Source organism: Ailuropoda melanoleuca, chromosome 4 (genome assembly GCF_002007445.2).
Source record: "Ailuropoda melanoleuca isolate Jingjing chromosome 4, ASM200744v2, whole genome shotgun sequence".
NCBI lineage: Eukaryota > Metazoa > Chordata > Mammalia > Carnivora > Ursidae > Ailuropoda > Ailuropoda melanoleuca.
In genome coordinates, this window is record NC_048221.1 from 74378406 (window position 1) to 74395010 (window position 16605).

General features: G+C 44.4%; 1 protein-coding gene across 3 annotated transcripts in view; it reads right to left on the reverse strand.

Moving 5' to 3' along the window:
• Positions 1–1279: 1279 nt before the first annotated feature.
• The window catches only part of LOC100478534 (lutropin-choriogonadotropic hormone receptor), a 43279-nt gene continuing 27953 nt past the window's right edge, over positions 1280–16605 (reverse strand). For 2 of the 3 annotated variants that reach the window (XM_034659105.1, XM_034659104.1), the window contains 3 exons: positions 9636–9704; positions 4387–4461; positions 1280–1805 (listed from right to left, as the gene is read on the reverse strand). In XM_034659105.1, the coding sequence (XP_034514996.1) occupies positions 1616–1805; positions 4387–4461; positions 9636–9704 (334 nt within the window). In that variant the 3' untranslated portion in view covers positions 1280–1615. Of the gene's footprint in view, positions 1806–4386; positions 4462–8987; positions 9039–9635; positions 9705–16605 lie in introns of all 3 variants that reach the window. The other variant, XM_034659103.1, reaches the window with a different exon arrangement.

Sequence of the window (16605 nt, forward strand, 5' to 3'; positions counted from 1 at the left end):
GAGTTCTTCTGTGGTTCCCCATACTCTGAACAACCTGGCCTGACACTCAGAGCCCATCACAGGCCACCTCTTCCTGTTTTCTCTCTGTACCCATAATGCATCTTGCTCCAGTTTTTCCAAAGGACTTTCATCCTCTGTCTCTTGCCTTTGTGCCTTCACACGAGCTACTTTGTCTTCTTGGCATGGTTTTCACCCACACTTGCCTAGTCAACTCCTACTCCTTCTCCAAAGCTCAGCAGAAGTCACTTCCTCAGGAAGCCTTCCATAAGTCCTGTTGCTGTTTAGAAACTTCTGTGCTCCCAGAGCATTCTGTTCTGTTCTCAGCTCTCCCATTACACTTGCTCTATTGTCCTTAAACATTGGTCTCTTGCATGTTGCCCCCACACAGCTGTTTGTGACTCTCAGAAGGTGGGACGAGCTCTTACTTATCTTTGTATCTTCAGATTTTTGCAGTTTGGAAATGATAAGTGCTCAATTAATATTCCTTGAAGCTCAGTTAATGGTGCATGGCTCTCCGAGTGCTTTGTCTTCTAGGTTACCTGAAAACTTCCAGACAGGACTTCATGCACCTCTGCAAGGCACAAAGTAGATGTACAATAATACATGTTGGTTGACTCGTTATAAATAGGTTGATTCCAAACAAAGACAGCGGCATCTTAGAGTCAGTCTTCTCCCGCCTCATCTAATTAATTGAGAATATCTTCTTAGTCTGGATAATAACACTTCAGGGCAAATGTTTTCCCAGCTGTGAGTTGTGACCCGTTAGTGGGTCATGAACACAAAAGAGTGCATCAAGACTAGTATTAATAACACAAACACACATGAAATAGAGTAAAACAGACAAGAAAAATATGTGCGCATCACACATGTTTTGTTACCTATGTGACATGTATCCTGGTTTGTGATGTAAAAAAAAGGTATTAGTTTGTATCTCAGTCAAAAAAGAAGTCTGGAAAACAATCTTTAAGGAAAGAATGAAATCCTGCTCATGCTGTCCTTCCAGTCTGGACTGTAGTGTATCAGTGGAAACAGTAAGGTGCCCCCACTGGACATAAACCAGCCAGGAGCTCATGCCCTTTTTGTTCCAACACTAAGCTAATCCTTAGGGAGCTAGGATTCTATTCTGAAATGAAAGATGGTTTTCTTGCTGGGAGAGAAATAGCTTTAAAAAAAGAAAAAAAGCCTTCTGTAGAGTTTTGTGTCCATTTTTTTAAATTAAAGATTAAGATGTTAGGTAAGATTTACTCTCTTGAGCCTACTTCCCTCCTTCTTTAAAAATGATGCTCTCTATTAAGGATTAGAGCTAATTGATCCTTACAATGTCAGTTTTGTACTCCATTATGCAACTGCAATTATAGCCTAATTTAAGGTTATGACTCTGTTGGCCCAGAATAGCCTACAAAGGTCTTGTAGCTGCAGGGTGAATCAGCTGTTTGGAATCCGTTTTCAGGAGGAAACAGGATGGCTTATTTTCTTCCTGTCTCTCTGAAAGTGACCCCATGGCTGTGGAGCTGATCTAGAACAGGGAGTGAAGGGGCAGGAAGATGTTGACCAGTTGACCGTTTTGAAATCTGTTTCTGCCACAGCTTGGCAGGCTCTACCTTTTGTTTTTTACTTACTCTTTTGTTGGCAAGTTTCTAAAAGCACAGCAATGGCTGGGGTAAGTCAGTGTGGCATCCAGAAGGTTGGTAAATTTTTCCCTTGATGGCAGTTTTTTCAGAGAATAGGATGATGTGGCAATGAGTGTCTGGATGGACTCCAGCCCATAGCTAGGCAAGGCTTGTAATTTGGTAGAAGAAATATCCCTGAAAAATAGAAGGGAGCAAGCCTTTTTGTTTACATATTTTATACATTTGATTCATAGAATGAAACCTCCTCTCAATAATAGCATTGTTTTAGGTTCTGAGGAATCTTTTCCCCATCTTGTTTTCCCCCTAATTCTCCATTCGGTTACTCTCATTAAGATTGAAATTAAAACAACAACAACAAAACAACAACAACAACAATGCTGTGTTTTTCCCCTCATATGCACCCCATTATTCCTTTCAAGGCTGAGTGTAACTCCTTATACCTGCCATAGCATTTCTCTTGCCTCCCCCACATCCTTTTCTCCCTCTCTCCATCCCTCTCCCTTTCTCCACTTACCAGACATGAAATAACTATTGCTTTATGAGACAGCAGGCACATGCAGTGACATCAGCTTTTGTGCTCTCTCCCGGGGGGAGATATTCAGAGCTTCAGATGCCTCCGTCTTTGACTGATCAAGCCCTGCGGGGTAGGTTTTCACTAAGCACAGGCCGGTTATACTATTAAGAGCTGCTGCATGGCCTTAGCCATCATCTACCTGGGAAGCAGACTGCACATTGTCTAAAGGCAAACTGATTCATCCGTCCAAAGCAAGCAAACAGTTGGCCATGCAAACAGAGCTGTGTGGAAAGTTTAGGTCTTGTAAACAAGGTCCCAAACTCTTTGGTTTTTCTAGACTTGAGGCAATGTCCGAGAAAAATCCAAACAAGTTTAATGTGAGGAAGAAGACAAGTCAGTGGAAATTTTAAAATCCTGCCCATCTCCTAGGTGGTTGCTGCTGATGCCCCATGAAATTTTTCCAGTAGCATAGCCCGCTTGAGGAGATTGTCTCAATACTTAGTTCCCAGCACATGGAAGGGGATCAAGAGGTGACTGATAGATGAACTTGACAACACAGAGCTAGTGTACACCATTGGTGGAACAGTCAGGACAGCAGAATTTACCTCAGGGGCTTCAGACTCCTGCTGCTTTTGTGTCCTTATTGATTGAGGTAACCAGTGCTCTCATCCTGCTTTATGGAATTATCTTGGATATGTTAGGGATAGAGCACACAACTCTTTGCAGGCGGGTTTTTTTGGTGTGTGTGTGTGTGTGTGTGTGTGTGTGTGTGTGTGTTTTGCTGGGGGGATATATTTTAATTTAGGATTCTGGAAAAGGCAAGGGCTCATTATAAAGGAGTAAATCTCTGATAATATATTTTCAGTCTCAGTGGAAGGCCGGTGGGGGAAATATTTTTGGATTGTGGGTGGAAGGAACACTTCTAGACACCACTTACACCGTAAGGGTGTAATGAGAACAGCTGCTTGTGAAATAAGACTAGTCTGGTCAGACTGTTCTGGACAAGACAGTGCAGGTGTCTCTATTGCTCACAGTCATTTCTAAGCAAGTGGACCAAGCAGCTCTTCAAGCAAGGACTTTCAGGCAGGATGTCTTGTGACCATACTAACTTCATCATACACTTTGACCTGGAGGCAACTCTGTTTGGCTGGCTGTCCAGTGGCTGGGTCAGAGTCGGCTTGCTTAGGAGCTCCGCCTACAGGGTGTGCTACACTGCGGAGTCTCAACCAACCTGTACGATTGTGAGTCTGGCGTGCTCTGAATATGAGACATACAGACAAGGACCCGGGGGTGGGTAGAGTGGCAGAAGCTGAGACACAGCAGAGAAAGCAGTGGGCATGAGCCATGAGGTAGTGGGAGCAAAAATCAGGAGGTCGAGTGGAGAGTAGAGAGAGAGTTAGGACTGAGAGCGGCAGAGGTTAGGAAGTTGAGTGGTGGGAAATAGGGAGGAAACAGTCAGGGGTTGATGGTTGCAGGAATTAAGCAGTGGAGTCCGAATGGATACTGGCAGGAGCTGGGGTGTAGGTGAAGTCAGGGGTTGACAGCAGTGGGCTGGGAACTAGACACAGTCAGAAGTCAACATTGGCCGGGTTGGAAGTAGAGTGGCTCTGCTGCTTGCTGACACAGCAGCTCAGCTCTGTCCAGACAAGCGCCAGGGGCAAGTCAGATCTTTGACCTTCGCATGTCCATGAGTGGATGCCAGGTGGGCAGCCCTCCATACATGGTGTTGTAGATTGAATTGTGTCTCTCCCAATTTCAAATGTGGAAGTCTTAAGCCCCCAGTACCTGAGAATGTGACTTTATTTGGACACGAGGTCTTCGCAGAGGTATATCATGTTAAAATGAGGTCATTAGGATGAATCCAAACCCAGTATGACTGGTGTCCTTATAAAAAGAGGGACATTTAGAGACAGGCAGGTACACACAGAGAATGCCATGCGAAGGCGAGAGTTATGTTGTCACAACCAGAAGGCACAACCAGCAGCAAGGAGGGGGCCCCGGAACAGATCCCTCCTTCACAGCCCTCAGGAGGAATGAGCCTGCTGACACCTTGAGTTCAGACTTCGAGGCTCTAGAATGGAGACAATTTCTGTCACGTAAGCCCTCCCAGTTTGTGTTACTGGTTCATGGCAGCCCTTTCACATGCGGAGGCTGAATCTCCACGGACCGGCCTGGGGACAGTGTGGCTGGACACCCTGAGCAGGCCTGGGTGGGTAGGGAAGGCAGCACCACTGTACTCACAAGATGCTAGGTCCCGTGGCCCCCCGGAAGGCTCCATTGTGCATCTTCTCCAGGTGGGCATTTTCCTTGAGCTCCCTGTGGGGAAGGACGGCGTCCTTAGTGGAGTCCACACTTTCATGTGTCACCAGTCACGGCTGCACGGACACACGTTTGGGGCAGCCTGCCTGCGTGGTGCTCAGCGTTAGCGGGAGAAGGGGGACTATAGGAAAAGCGGAAAAAGACATGCAGGGGCCGGGCACATCGTCCAGTTGCTGGAGTGCGTGTCTGGCTCCACCCTTCCCCTGCAAGGTAGAGTGTGTTGTCCTGCAGCTTCACGTGCTCTCCCCCTCCTGTCCCGGAGCTAAGCGAGGTGGCTGCACACCGCTGCGCGAGGGTGAAAATGTCGCGGCAGCGCTCAAGGCTGAAGGGCCGAGGTGCAGCCTGCTCGTGTCCGCGCTCAGCCGCCCTGACCTTGCAGGTCTCGGAGCTGGCTGGTGGTCATCTACTGAAGTCTGCAGATACTTGACTTCGAAAGAAAAAGGGGGGTCTATTCGAAGATACCCCTTTCATTGTGGGAATTGTACTCTTTTTCTCTCGGGTATGCATTCTCCGTGGGTAGGAAAGGGGAGGAAGAACGGCCTGTGTAGAAAATTGCCCCGCACCCTGCGCGCCCCGCACGGGGTCCTGTGCTGGGTATATGATTGTCACCAGGTGGGCACGTTGTGGAAACAAAACAGCCACTGCTGTTAAGGTGTAGCACAACCAAGCGCTGCTATGCGGTAGCTACCTGACGCTTCTGTCCCCGGGGGCTCCGGGCAGCTCGGGGTGAACTGCTTAGGAACAGCTAGCTTGGCCTGGCGCTGCCGAGCAGCCTCCTCTCTGGGCCTTGACCCTGGTGTCTCCATGCCCAGGCCCCTCTCTGGGTGGGCAAGGCAGCTGGGAGAGGAGTCCCTGGGCTCAGGCTTGCCAGCCTTCTTTGGAGCACTTTCTTTCTACAAGAAAAGAGTGGTGCCTCAAAGAGCATTCTGGAACATGCATCCATTGTTGGTGTGGTGGTTTCAAGCATGGGAGCATGATTCTTCTGCGCCACCGTTAGAATGTTACAGAGCAAAACAAATACCCGACACCCGCTGTCCCCACCCCCTGCAGGGTGCTTAGGCATCCTGGCTTGTCTCCTAGCTCTACATCTTCATTGTCTTTCTGCATGTCTCCACATCACGCCTGCCATTTAAAAACTGCGAAAAGGGGCGCCTGGGTAGCGCAGTCATTAAGCGTCTGCCTTTGGCTCAGGGCGTGATCCTGGCATTCCGGGATCGAGCCCCACATCGGGCTCCTCCGGTGGGAGCCTGCTTCTTCCTCTCCCATTCTCCTGCTTGTGTTCCTTCTCTCACTGGCTGTCTCTCTGTCACATAAGTAAATAAATAAAATCTTTAAAAAACAAAACAAAACTGCAAACCCCCCTGCATCTCGCTCCCTGTGTGGCTGTTTTCCACGTGCTTCTACTCCACGGTTTCCTTGGAAATCCTCAGCCTTTCCATCAGAAGGCACCCGTCAGTCTCATTCAGTTCCATCCCTTGGGTGTGTTTCCACTTTCAAAGAGATGAGGTTGTCAGAGTCAACTGCTGTTTAAAATCTAAATCAAAGAATATTTCCTTTACAAACTTCCATGGCTCTTCTTCCTGATTTGGTTTGTCTTAATTATGTTCTGTTATGGTCATAAATCATAGAAATGGGGCTCTGTGAGCAAATAATCCTCATGTCAGCCAGGTCAAATTAATTGTTCAAATTTCATGACAGAGCATCTCACATGTTTTATTAAAACTCAGATCTTTCTGTGTACAGATAACTCTGCATTATGTAACTCAGTTAAAATTAAATTGGTCTACCACATTTTCCTGTGGGTCACTTTCATGTTCCCAAGTGACACAGCCCTCCAGGTATGAGTAGCACAGTAGGATAACCTCTTGGAGCACAGTGGGAGAACTCCCAAACTCCACCCAGAATCTTCATAAGTGGGGTGCTCTGGGAATGGTAGGGATTGACTCTTAGAACCCTAGAGGTGTCCAAGGACAACCTGGTGCTGCTTCTTTCCATCCTGTCTTGCCTTGGTAAATAGGAAGTTCGAGGGCTTTAGTGTCATTATTCTGAACAACTTTGGACAGGCCCATTTATGGGGAAGGTGTCAGAAACTGGGTTGAATGTACAGTTTGGTTGAATGTATAGTTTGAAAATTTGCTTGGTGGTTTTAAAACCTACTTCCCCTTCCTTGCTTCGATCCTTCGGTGGGCCTCCTTGCTCGTAGAAGAGAATTCAGACTCTTCCATTGCCTCTGAGTTATGCATGATTTGCTCCTGTTTCATCTCCAGGTTTGTCTCATATCTGTTTCCCCTTGCTGGTGACCCTCCAGCCACACTGGCCTCCTGTAGATTCCTGGAGCTTACAACTGCTTTTCTTTGCACATCCTGCTTCCTCTTCCTGTGACGTACTTCCCCTCACTGTTGCCATAGTGGACTCTTTGTCACCCTCTAGGCTCAGCCTAAATATCATGTCTTTGGCGAGGCTGTCCCTGGGCACCTAACCTAAAGTCAGTCAGCCCCTGTACTCTCGGAGATCTCAGTAACGGGTTATTTCCTTCATCGGGTATATCCCTGTCTGCAATATCTTCATTTATTTACTTGTCTTTTTGTCTGTGTCTTCTGCTAGAAGATAAACTTCATGAGGGCAGGGACTCTTTCCACTCTGCCATCTAAGACCCAGCTCCTAATGTGTGCCTAATACATCGGCGATTCTTAATAAATGTTTATTGAATGAATAAATGAATGAAATTGATTTGTATTCTTGGCAAACTGATTTGTGTTCTTGGTTTCCTCTTTCTTGCAAGAGTGAGGTATGGAAGATACAGAATCTTGACTAGTTGGACTTTCTGAAGTTCACAGCCATTTGGCATCCCTGAAGCAGCTGCGACACTGCTGACCAAGGCCCTCTGTCCTGAAGTCCTGTTGTCCCTGACCTCCCCAAGATGTATTCTGCTGGATTTGCTTTTGCTCTGGTTTCTCTTCTTCTTCCTCTCTTATTGTCCCCCAATTTTATATTCAGTTCTCTTATTTCCCCACTCATCTGGGTGACCTCAGCCACGAAGTCCTTCAGTTACCCCTCTATTCAGAGACCCGGTGTCTGTCCTTAGCCCTGCATCTCCCACCCCCAACTTCTGTCCTTTCTGCTAACAGATGAACCTTCTTTAAGTACCCCTCACACGTTGCATCCCAGAACTTTCAACAGCTTCTCATTTTCTACAGAAGAGAATCCAAATTCTTCATGGTGGCATCTGAGGCCCTTCCTGCTTCATCCCTAGCCCACATCTAGAACTTTCTAAAAGGTACTATGTGCTGTTCTATGAACACATGCTTCCTCCTCTTGGCCATTCTCTTTGTTGTCCTCTGCTTGGAATGCATTTTCCTTCTCTCTTTGCCTGTCTGACTTAGGCCCAGTTCAAAGCCTATGTCTCTCATGAGGCTTTCTCTAATTTTCTTCTCTTCTGCCTTTGAAATCCCAGAGGACTCTGCTTCTCTCAGGGGAGGCATCACGCTTTGCCTTCTGTTTTAGTTACTACTTAGTGTACAGTTTATATACCATTTGGCGATGCTTCCTCTGAGGCTGTGAGCTCCTGTGGGGCAAACACCAGGGCTTATTCATCTTCATTTCCACCCCAAATATAGCATGTTCCTTCAAACACAGCTGATGCCTGGCAAACCCTTGTCGAGTGAATGAGGCATCTGAAAGTACTGTGCCAGGAGAGGATACAATTTGAATTTGGCAGAAACATTCAATTGGCTCTTCGTTACGTTCAAGTCAACAAGAAAATGAAGGAACATTTACTCCACGATAGGAAGGTACCATTTTTCAGGCACTTGGTACGTGCCAGACTCAGGCTATATCATAAAAATATAATCTTATTTATCATTCATTCGTTCATTTGTAGTCAATGAACTGTGCAATGTAAGAAATAATAAATGAGCACATACTCTGAGCACTGGGTTAGGTACTGAGGATTCAAGACAGACCTTTTCATTTTGGTGGGGGTGTCCTCAAGACCAGCCTATTAGTGGCTCTGTTTCATGGCTGAGAACACTGTGGCTGGGATAGGTTAAGTAACTTGCTCAAGGCCAAGCTGATAACTATTGGCATTGGGGTTTGAAGCCCAGTCAGTGACCCTTAGATCTGTTCTCTTCACCACCACGCTCGGTAGCATGGTGTCAGTATCATAGAGTCTTTGCTTCATATGTATAGTTAAAATGAACAGTATATTGTATAGACTTATGCTGCTCAACTTGAGACGGGCAACATCAGCATCTCCTGTGAGCTTGTCATTTCCTACAAGCCCTACCCTAGACCCACTGAAGCAAAGTGTCTGGGGGTGGGGCCTAGGAATCTATGTTTTAACAGTCTCCATGTTATTCTATGTGTGTTAAAGTCTGAAAAGCCCTGATATAGACTGTGGATTATACAACTCATTATAAAAACCTTTTCATTGGTTTTCCTTAATTTTGGCTTCAGTTGAGCTTTTCAGGTACTCTTAGTTTCCATTATACCCAACTGTAGGGTGATCGTCACCTACTCCATACCTGCTATGGTTCCAAAGGCTGCAACCCAGGAGGTTTAGTGAAGGAGCCACTCTTTCAGGAAAGGAGCCATGGAAGGAAAGAGAGGTGGGGAACAATGAACGAAGCAGTTGGTAGGGATGCTCTCCTTGAGTTAAAGCTGTGAACGCTGGGGACCAGGGCAGGATATGGGGAAAGCACCAGGCCCCCTCACCCTGTGAAAAATGCACTCCATAACCCCCTTAGCAGTAGGGGGATGGGACTGTGAGAGGGCCTGTTGTGGCTGATTAGGCTGGTAACTGGGGTTACCCAATTTCTCTGCAGTGGGCCTGGGGGAAGAATTTCTTCACTGAAATCATGCTGCTTCTAACACACCGTTAACCTGAGTGAGGGGGCTAGAGAGGGAGGCTGAGAGATGAGACTAAAGTAGGGTGTTGAATATTTTAGCAAACTGTCAACTTTAATGTCTCCAGCCTGCATCTATCTTTGAAATCAGGGGGCTCTGGGGTTTCTAGCCAGCCAGTTGCCTAGTAACATGAGTGAAACACTGAGGACTAGCCACTTGAAAGTTTATTTTTGTCCTGACTTAGTTGCTGAAGATTGAATGTGATCTGGTAGCTAGAGTAATATTTCATTTTTATTCATGAGCTGGGGAAATAAGCACATACTTACAGGGAAATCAGCGTCGTCCCGTTGAAGGCATGACTTTGTATTTCTTCAAACCCATTTCCATATAGTTTGCTGAAGTGAGAGGAGAGAGGATTTAGCAGTAAAAGCAGCACATTTTGGAATCACACATTCTTCCTTCTGTGACATTTTTTTCCTGAGATAATTACTGGCATTCACAAAATCTAGCTCTGTTTCTCTAACCTTTTGGATTCTAAGGAGCTGGTGAGTGGAGCTGGTTTTTTGGTTTTGTTTTGCTTTGTTTTTGTTTCTGCTCTAGTTTGGTTTCACTTCCACCAGCGGCACCATCACCGATTGGTTTGTTTATTCAGTGTTTCTTAAGAGCCAGATACTTGATCAGTCATTCTACATGTATCCTGTGACTTATCCTCATTATCATTTCCAAGTCTCACTGTTGTGGTGCAGTTTGCTCAAGGTTAAAGGAAGTCGGGGTAGAAGCAGAATTAGTGGCCAGAGCCATTTGACTAACTCTCAAGTCTTGCCTTTACTTGTATAGGCCTGTGTGGCATGCGGGCTTTCGGAGAGGCTGAAATGCGGGGCAGAGGAAGGCTCCAGTACTGACTTAGCTTTTCTTTTCCTTGGAAAAGGATTTTTTTTTTTTTTTTTTTTTGCTGATGCCGTATTTGGCTCCCTAGCCAAGAAGATTTCGATGCCTGTAAGTGGTTCTTTAAGACCAATTAGCGGATAGTGAAATCAGTTTAGTTGGATGCAATCAGCATTTAACAAAATGAAATAGAACAGAATAGGACAAAATGGAAAATATTGGAGTGTGTTGCATGTAATTAGGGTAGTACTATTTATGGAATTTGTTCCACCATTTTTCTATGTTATATGTACATAAAAGTATACATACACATATATAGATACATATACGTCTGCCTAATATAAGACGTAAGAGGCTTCTCAAGACAGCTGTTGGGAAATGCTGGAGCCAGGAATGAGCTTGGAGAGGATCAAGTGGCACACCTTCATTTTACAAAGAAGGGAAGAAGCTCAGAAAGGAAAGTGACTTGTCTAAATAAAGCCCACCATTGGCAGAAATGGGACCAGAACACACTGTCTCGGGCTACGTCCAGCACAGCAGTTTCACTCTTTGTTTTCATTTTTCTTCCCTGAGATAGCCACATGGCCCCTCTTCCTCCTCCTGCAGGGCTGTGCTTGATGTCATGTTCTTCATGCAGGCTTTCCTCATTGCCCATTAAACTCCCAGCATTCCCACGTTCCCATCCCCCCTAGATTTGTGTTTCCTCTGTGGCTTTATCGGCATCTGACGTGTGATTATATCATACTCGTTCATCATCTGCCTTCCCCAGCAGAATGTAAGCTTCAGGAGAGCAAGGATTGCAAACTGTTCTGCTTCTTACAGAATCTCCTGCGTCTAGAACAGTGCCTGGCCCTTGGGAGGATTACAGTAAATATACGTTAAATGAATTGGATGAACAAATGGGTATATGAAAGATGAATTTCTTACTATAAACCATAGTCATCCAAGCACGTTTGAAAATCACAGTCTTAGAATTATTTGTGTAAGCTCTTCATGAACCATGATGTAATACTCAAGTGAGATTTTCTAGAATTTGAGGGGATAGTTACTTGGTTTATCTCTTTTGTGTAATTACGTACAACCTTCTTGCCTCCTTAGCAGCTCAAAGAAAGAATTCTTTTTTTAATTTCACACTTAGACTATGATTCTTTGGCAGTCCCTTATCATTTGGGGGTTTGAATTCCTTTACAGCAATCTCTTGTAGATGAAGGAATCGTATCAGACTTTTCTCCGAACTTCTTTGAAATTGGATTTCTTAGAGTCTCGGCCAGGGTTTGTCGAAGCATTGCCCTTCATTCAGTGACTCAGAATCAACTGGAGCTTCTTGCCAGAAACGCAGACTCAGACCCACCGGGCGGGTGCCCTGCAGAGCTGTGGAATCAGAATCTGGTAGTGGTGTTCCGGAATGTGCACTTTTATAAAAAGCTCTCGCAGGAGCTGGGGCATGCCACTTTGGGGCCCCTTGTCCTAGGGTACCGCATAGGATGATACAGCTCTCATCATTTCCACGCGCAGATCAAATGGTCTGCTGGACAGAACTGAGTCCAGAGTCTGGTTCCCTTACTGCTTTCCCTACCTTCTAAGTGATGGAGCTACATGCATAGTGAACTGAGAAAAAGTAGCTCCTACTCTGTTTTGAACAAAGCAAAGCTGCCATCAGTTGTCTGGATGCCCATTCCCCATCAGAGTTACGTGCTGTCCTGATTCTAGTTTTGATACATATTACGATTTTATATATATATATTTTAGTGGGCCTTACAATGCCATTGCTCTAAGTGCAGCTGCAAGTCGTCAACCCAACTGCGGGGCTTGAATCCCAGCTCACTACTTACTGGCTAAATTAGTTTAGGCCGTTACTTAACATCTTTGTGTCTTAATTTCCTAATCTGAAAATAGGGATGATAAGAATAGTACCGACCTCAAAAGGCTGTTGGGTGGATTAAAATGCTAAACATATGTGAAGCATGTAGAAATAAGTCCTGGAACACAGTAAATGCTTAATGTGTTGCCATTATTATTATTATTATTATTATTATTATTATTATTATTATATTTTATAGTAGCTCCATCTCTCTGACCAGAATAGAGGGAGAGGGTCTCCCTTGCCATGCTCTGGACAGGATTTCCATGAAATGTAGCAGTCCATTTAATTGAACTGTTGTCCACTGGGGTAGGGACCTTCCTGTTCTTGGTGGAGCAGGTCAGTTTAGTGGCCTGGGCTGCCTCACATGCACTCACTCTCCAGAGGCCCTCAAACATCTTTGGTCTGTGTTAGCATCATTGACATGCTTGTATTGGGACATTTTTCAGGTCTTCTTTTTTCTAATATTCTGGGTCCTCCTTGTCCTGACTTTCCAAAGAATGGGGCTCGCTGTTTCCTTTTCAGCTGCTGCTCTTCAGCTTTGTTCTTACCAGTTGCACACAATAGAATGTGTTCCTTTGTTTAGATTAAAACAGTGGCTTTCTTACTTTGGAGAACTTATGAATGTGAGTGGGAGGCCTCCTGCTGTCAGGCCTGCACAATGCTTTAAAATGCCCCTTAAAACATCTGGAGAGTCACTTCAGATAACTTTTTCCCCAGAACATCATGGTGTCAGAATTAAATGAGGACGGCTCCCTTTGCCTTGAGGATGCTGTCACAAGCACAGAAATGATTTTTTCCCCCTTCTCCTGTATTACAATAGCTGCACCTTACTTTAAAGCATTGTCTATGTTCTCTATTCAAATGTCAGTAATTGTGATTCAAAAAGAGAGAATGTCACCTTTTTATTCAAAATAAGGTTCAGGCTTTAGAACTTAATCACAGATGATACTCTCATTCTGAATGCTGCCTTGAAACAAACTCCAAATATTCCTGGGGCTCTAAAAGCATTTCTAGGGTTATATTAACAGTATTAGATGGTCGGCCGTGGTTCCCTTTTGGATCATGTAACCACCTAGTTTTGGGATGATTTTAAAGAAGAAAGCTTAATTTGTGTCTGCAGATCTGCAGGGTCTCAAAAAGTGGCCTCAGGGTTTCTATTTTAGAAAATATGCTGCATGGTGATATATCTTTAAGCAAATTTTTTTATGAAATGACTATACAGACACCTACCTAAAGAACAGGGATCCTAAATTCACCACTTTCTTCTCCCTGTGGTGTTTTGCTGGCATCCTTTTATACCTGAATAATTCCTGTGTATGAAGTGTATGAAGATACTTCTTGAGTGCACGCCCTGGCCGTGGTTGTATGGATAACTTGTCACCGGTCACTGTCACCAGGCCGATCTCTATATGCGGCCATGACCCTAGTTTTGAATGTTCATCAGAAGTCCCCCGTTTCTGTGGGGCTCACAGTCTCAATGGCAAGGGAATCCTCTCTCTGATATGGGCATACCTCCTGCTTTTCAGCCGCACTGAGTTGTTATGTTTCCCTTCAAGTTCCCCTCAGCCAAGTTCGTGTCATCTTATATGACTTTACCATACGTAATAAGAAAAAGATGACAGGCATCCAAAAGAATGATGACAGCAATGGATTATAATATATTGAATAAAATTTTTGAAAAATCTACTTCCACAGTGATACTTAAAAAAGAGAGAGAGAGAAGGAGAGGATGATTCTTCTTCTTTTTCTTCTTCTTCTTCTTTTTACAGAAGAGTGCTGGTAATAAATGTAGAAGAATGATGAACCTTAAAACTTCCATTTTGTAACTCCTTGCATAATAACCGAATAATCAGTTGATGCTGAAAGCATTAGAAGAAGGGCTGTTGGCCAATGGGCTAGTTGCACCAACTCAAAGTATCCCACTATGGTTTATTATTAATGACAAAGGGAAGAATGTGCCCTTACAATGAAGATGTCTGGCAGTCACACTTTAAATGGCCAAGGAGCATGGCATGATGTATCTTCTGGTTTGATGCCCTGGGAGAGACACAGAATGCCCTTTGCAGTGTTCTTGCAGAAATGTTGACCTGAATCTAATCCTGACAGCACAGTCAGATGAATCCAGACAACTGGCCTGGGCTCCTTCAAGGAGTTGGTGTCATTCAGAACAGAGGAAAGTGGGGGAGCAGATCTTGGTGGTGTAGGAGGCGGTGTTGGGAGGACTAATGCGTATGTGCAATGAATAAAATTTTGATTGCATTCTGAGTTAAAAAAAATTCTATAAAGGACATTTTTATTGGAATGTGGGCTATAGGTTGGACAATGTCATTAAATTCATGGTTTTTATTTTTTGGTGGGGGGGAGGTGTAATGGTGTAGTTATATAGAATGTCCCTGTTTTGGGGAGATAACATGCTGAAGTGTTTAAGGTATGAAGTATCATCATATCTATAAACTTCTTTTGGATGGTTTGGCCAAAAGGAAATGTGTTGTATATACTTACATATATAGAGATGGGGTGGGTGTGGCAAGCTGCTAATAGTTGGTAAATCTTGGTAAGATGTATAGCGGTATTATTGGAAAGACAAATGGAAAGTGACTCTACTTGTCCATTGAACATTTTTAAAATAAAAAATATTTAAAAAGAGATGATGAGACATGGTGTTTTCAGGATGGTCTTAAACAGCTGGATTGCTGAATATTTGCTTTTAATCATGGTGGTGCCATGTATTTGACACGATGTGATTGAATTTGCACAAGGAGATATCAATAATCCCATTGGGTACTCAGAGACAGAGCCATGCGTGGGTGGTATAAGTTGACGAAGGGTCATTAGACACAGGCCCAGGACTAGAACCCAGGCTTTCTGTTTCAACACCCAGCAGTCCTTTTAGTGTGGCTTATCACAGGTGCACCCTGGAATCTTGCCATCTTTGCCAGGCATTCTTTTCCTGAGAATTAGTTGCCATGACCTTTCCTTTTTTTTTGTGAAGTCCAGACATGAATCAAAGTTGTCTCTTTTTTGATACTGGCATGACCAGTCATCTAGAATATTTTAAAGGTGGTGTAGCCAAAGCCTGCTCGCTCAGGGGGTTCATTTCAAGGTGGCCTCTTGAGGAGATTTAATGAAAAGCCAAAGTGGCTATAAAGGGACATGAGTATAATGCATAGTTTTAGCATTAGCCCCCCTGAGCTTCTCCAGCATCAAGTGAAGTGTTTTGTTTTCATTAAATGAGCTCACAGTTGATAAAGATTTGGGTGAGGGGAGGGCAGGAAAGGTTCCACAAAAAGCAAAATCTCAAATACTACTAATAATGACGACAGAAGGCCTGCTTTCATTCTTTTCTAATTAGGGAGTTGAACTTTATAGCTGAGAAAATAAGGCTTTCCTCTTTAAGTGTAATACCCTTTTTCCAACAGGGCGCTCCGCAGGGTCCTTCACTTACAGAAGGGCCCATTCAGCTGAGAACAAGTGCCAAGCAAATGACTAATCACTCCCCTTCCAGATGAAGGGCTGAGAGTGAGGAGGGGGATGGAAGTACAATGCCCCCGGGCCCACTAGGAGAGATGAATCTGCAATCCTCATTAACTTCAGAGGTGGGGCAATTATGCCCTGCTGGTAGGCACTATTCTTCTTAAAATCGTAACTAACATAAGTTAATGGCCCCATAATAAAAGATACTGTGCAGCTCTCATGTGCACATGCTGAAATGTGATGAGTGAAAGGAATCTGGTTGTTCCTTGAGTTTGGTGGGGTGGTCCAGTCTGGGGAGCTGACAGGGGCCTGTGGGTCATCCCAATATTTGTTTTCTTGCTGATCGTTCTCCACGTCTTCTGTCTTTTCATTCATTCCATTTCCACTTCATTCTTATGGCTGTACATTTACCTGGGACTGGTACCATTTGGGTCCTGATTATTTTTAGATTTAGGTCAAATTCGAAGTCTTGGATATTTGTGATCTTTGAATAAAGGCTACTCTATTGGGTGGTTTCTTTTTATTACTTTTGTCAGAGTTACTTCTAAGCTTTTAATCCTTTATTCCAACATTCAAGACTCAGCAAGCCATTGTCCCCTCCACCCCTGCCATTTAGCTAAACCTATTTCCTGTTTCTTAAGCTGGGTGTGTACTCCCCAATCAGTAAGACATATCCTGTTGTCCTCTTTCCCACAGCCATGCTTTTGCTCATGATTTCCTTTCACTTAGACTACTCACTCCCCTTTTCTCGGTGTATGGTACCATGTAATGGTTAAGACTGATTCTGGAGCCAGAAGGGTCTAAATCTTCACCCTGGGCAAATTACTTAACCTCATAGTACCTTGGTTTCCTCATCTAAAAATGGTACTGATAGTCCCTACTTTACAGCGTTGCAGTGAAATGTAAATGAGTTTTTAAAAAAGTACTTAAAAACAGTGCAGGCCTTTACTAAGTGCTGTATAAATATTAGCTGCAATTATCACATTTACCCATACCAATGTTGCTGAAACTACAAGGTCTAACTCAAGTCTTGGCTCCACCGTGCAGCCTCCTCTGACTTCTCCAGCCCAAGA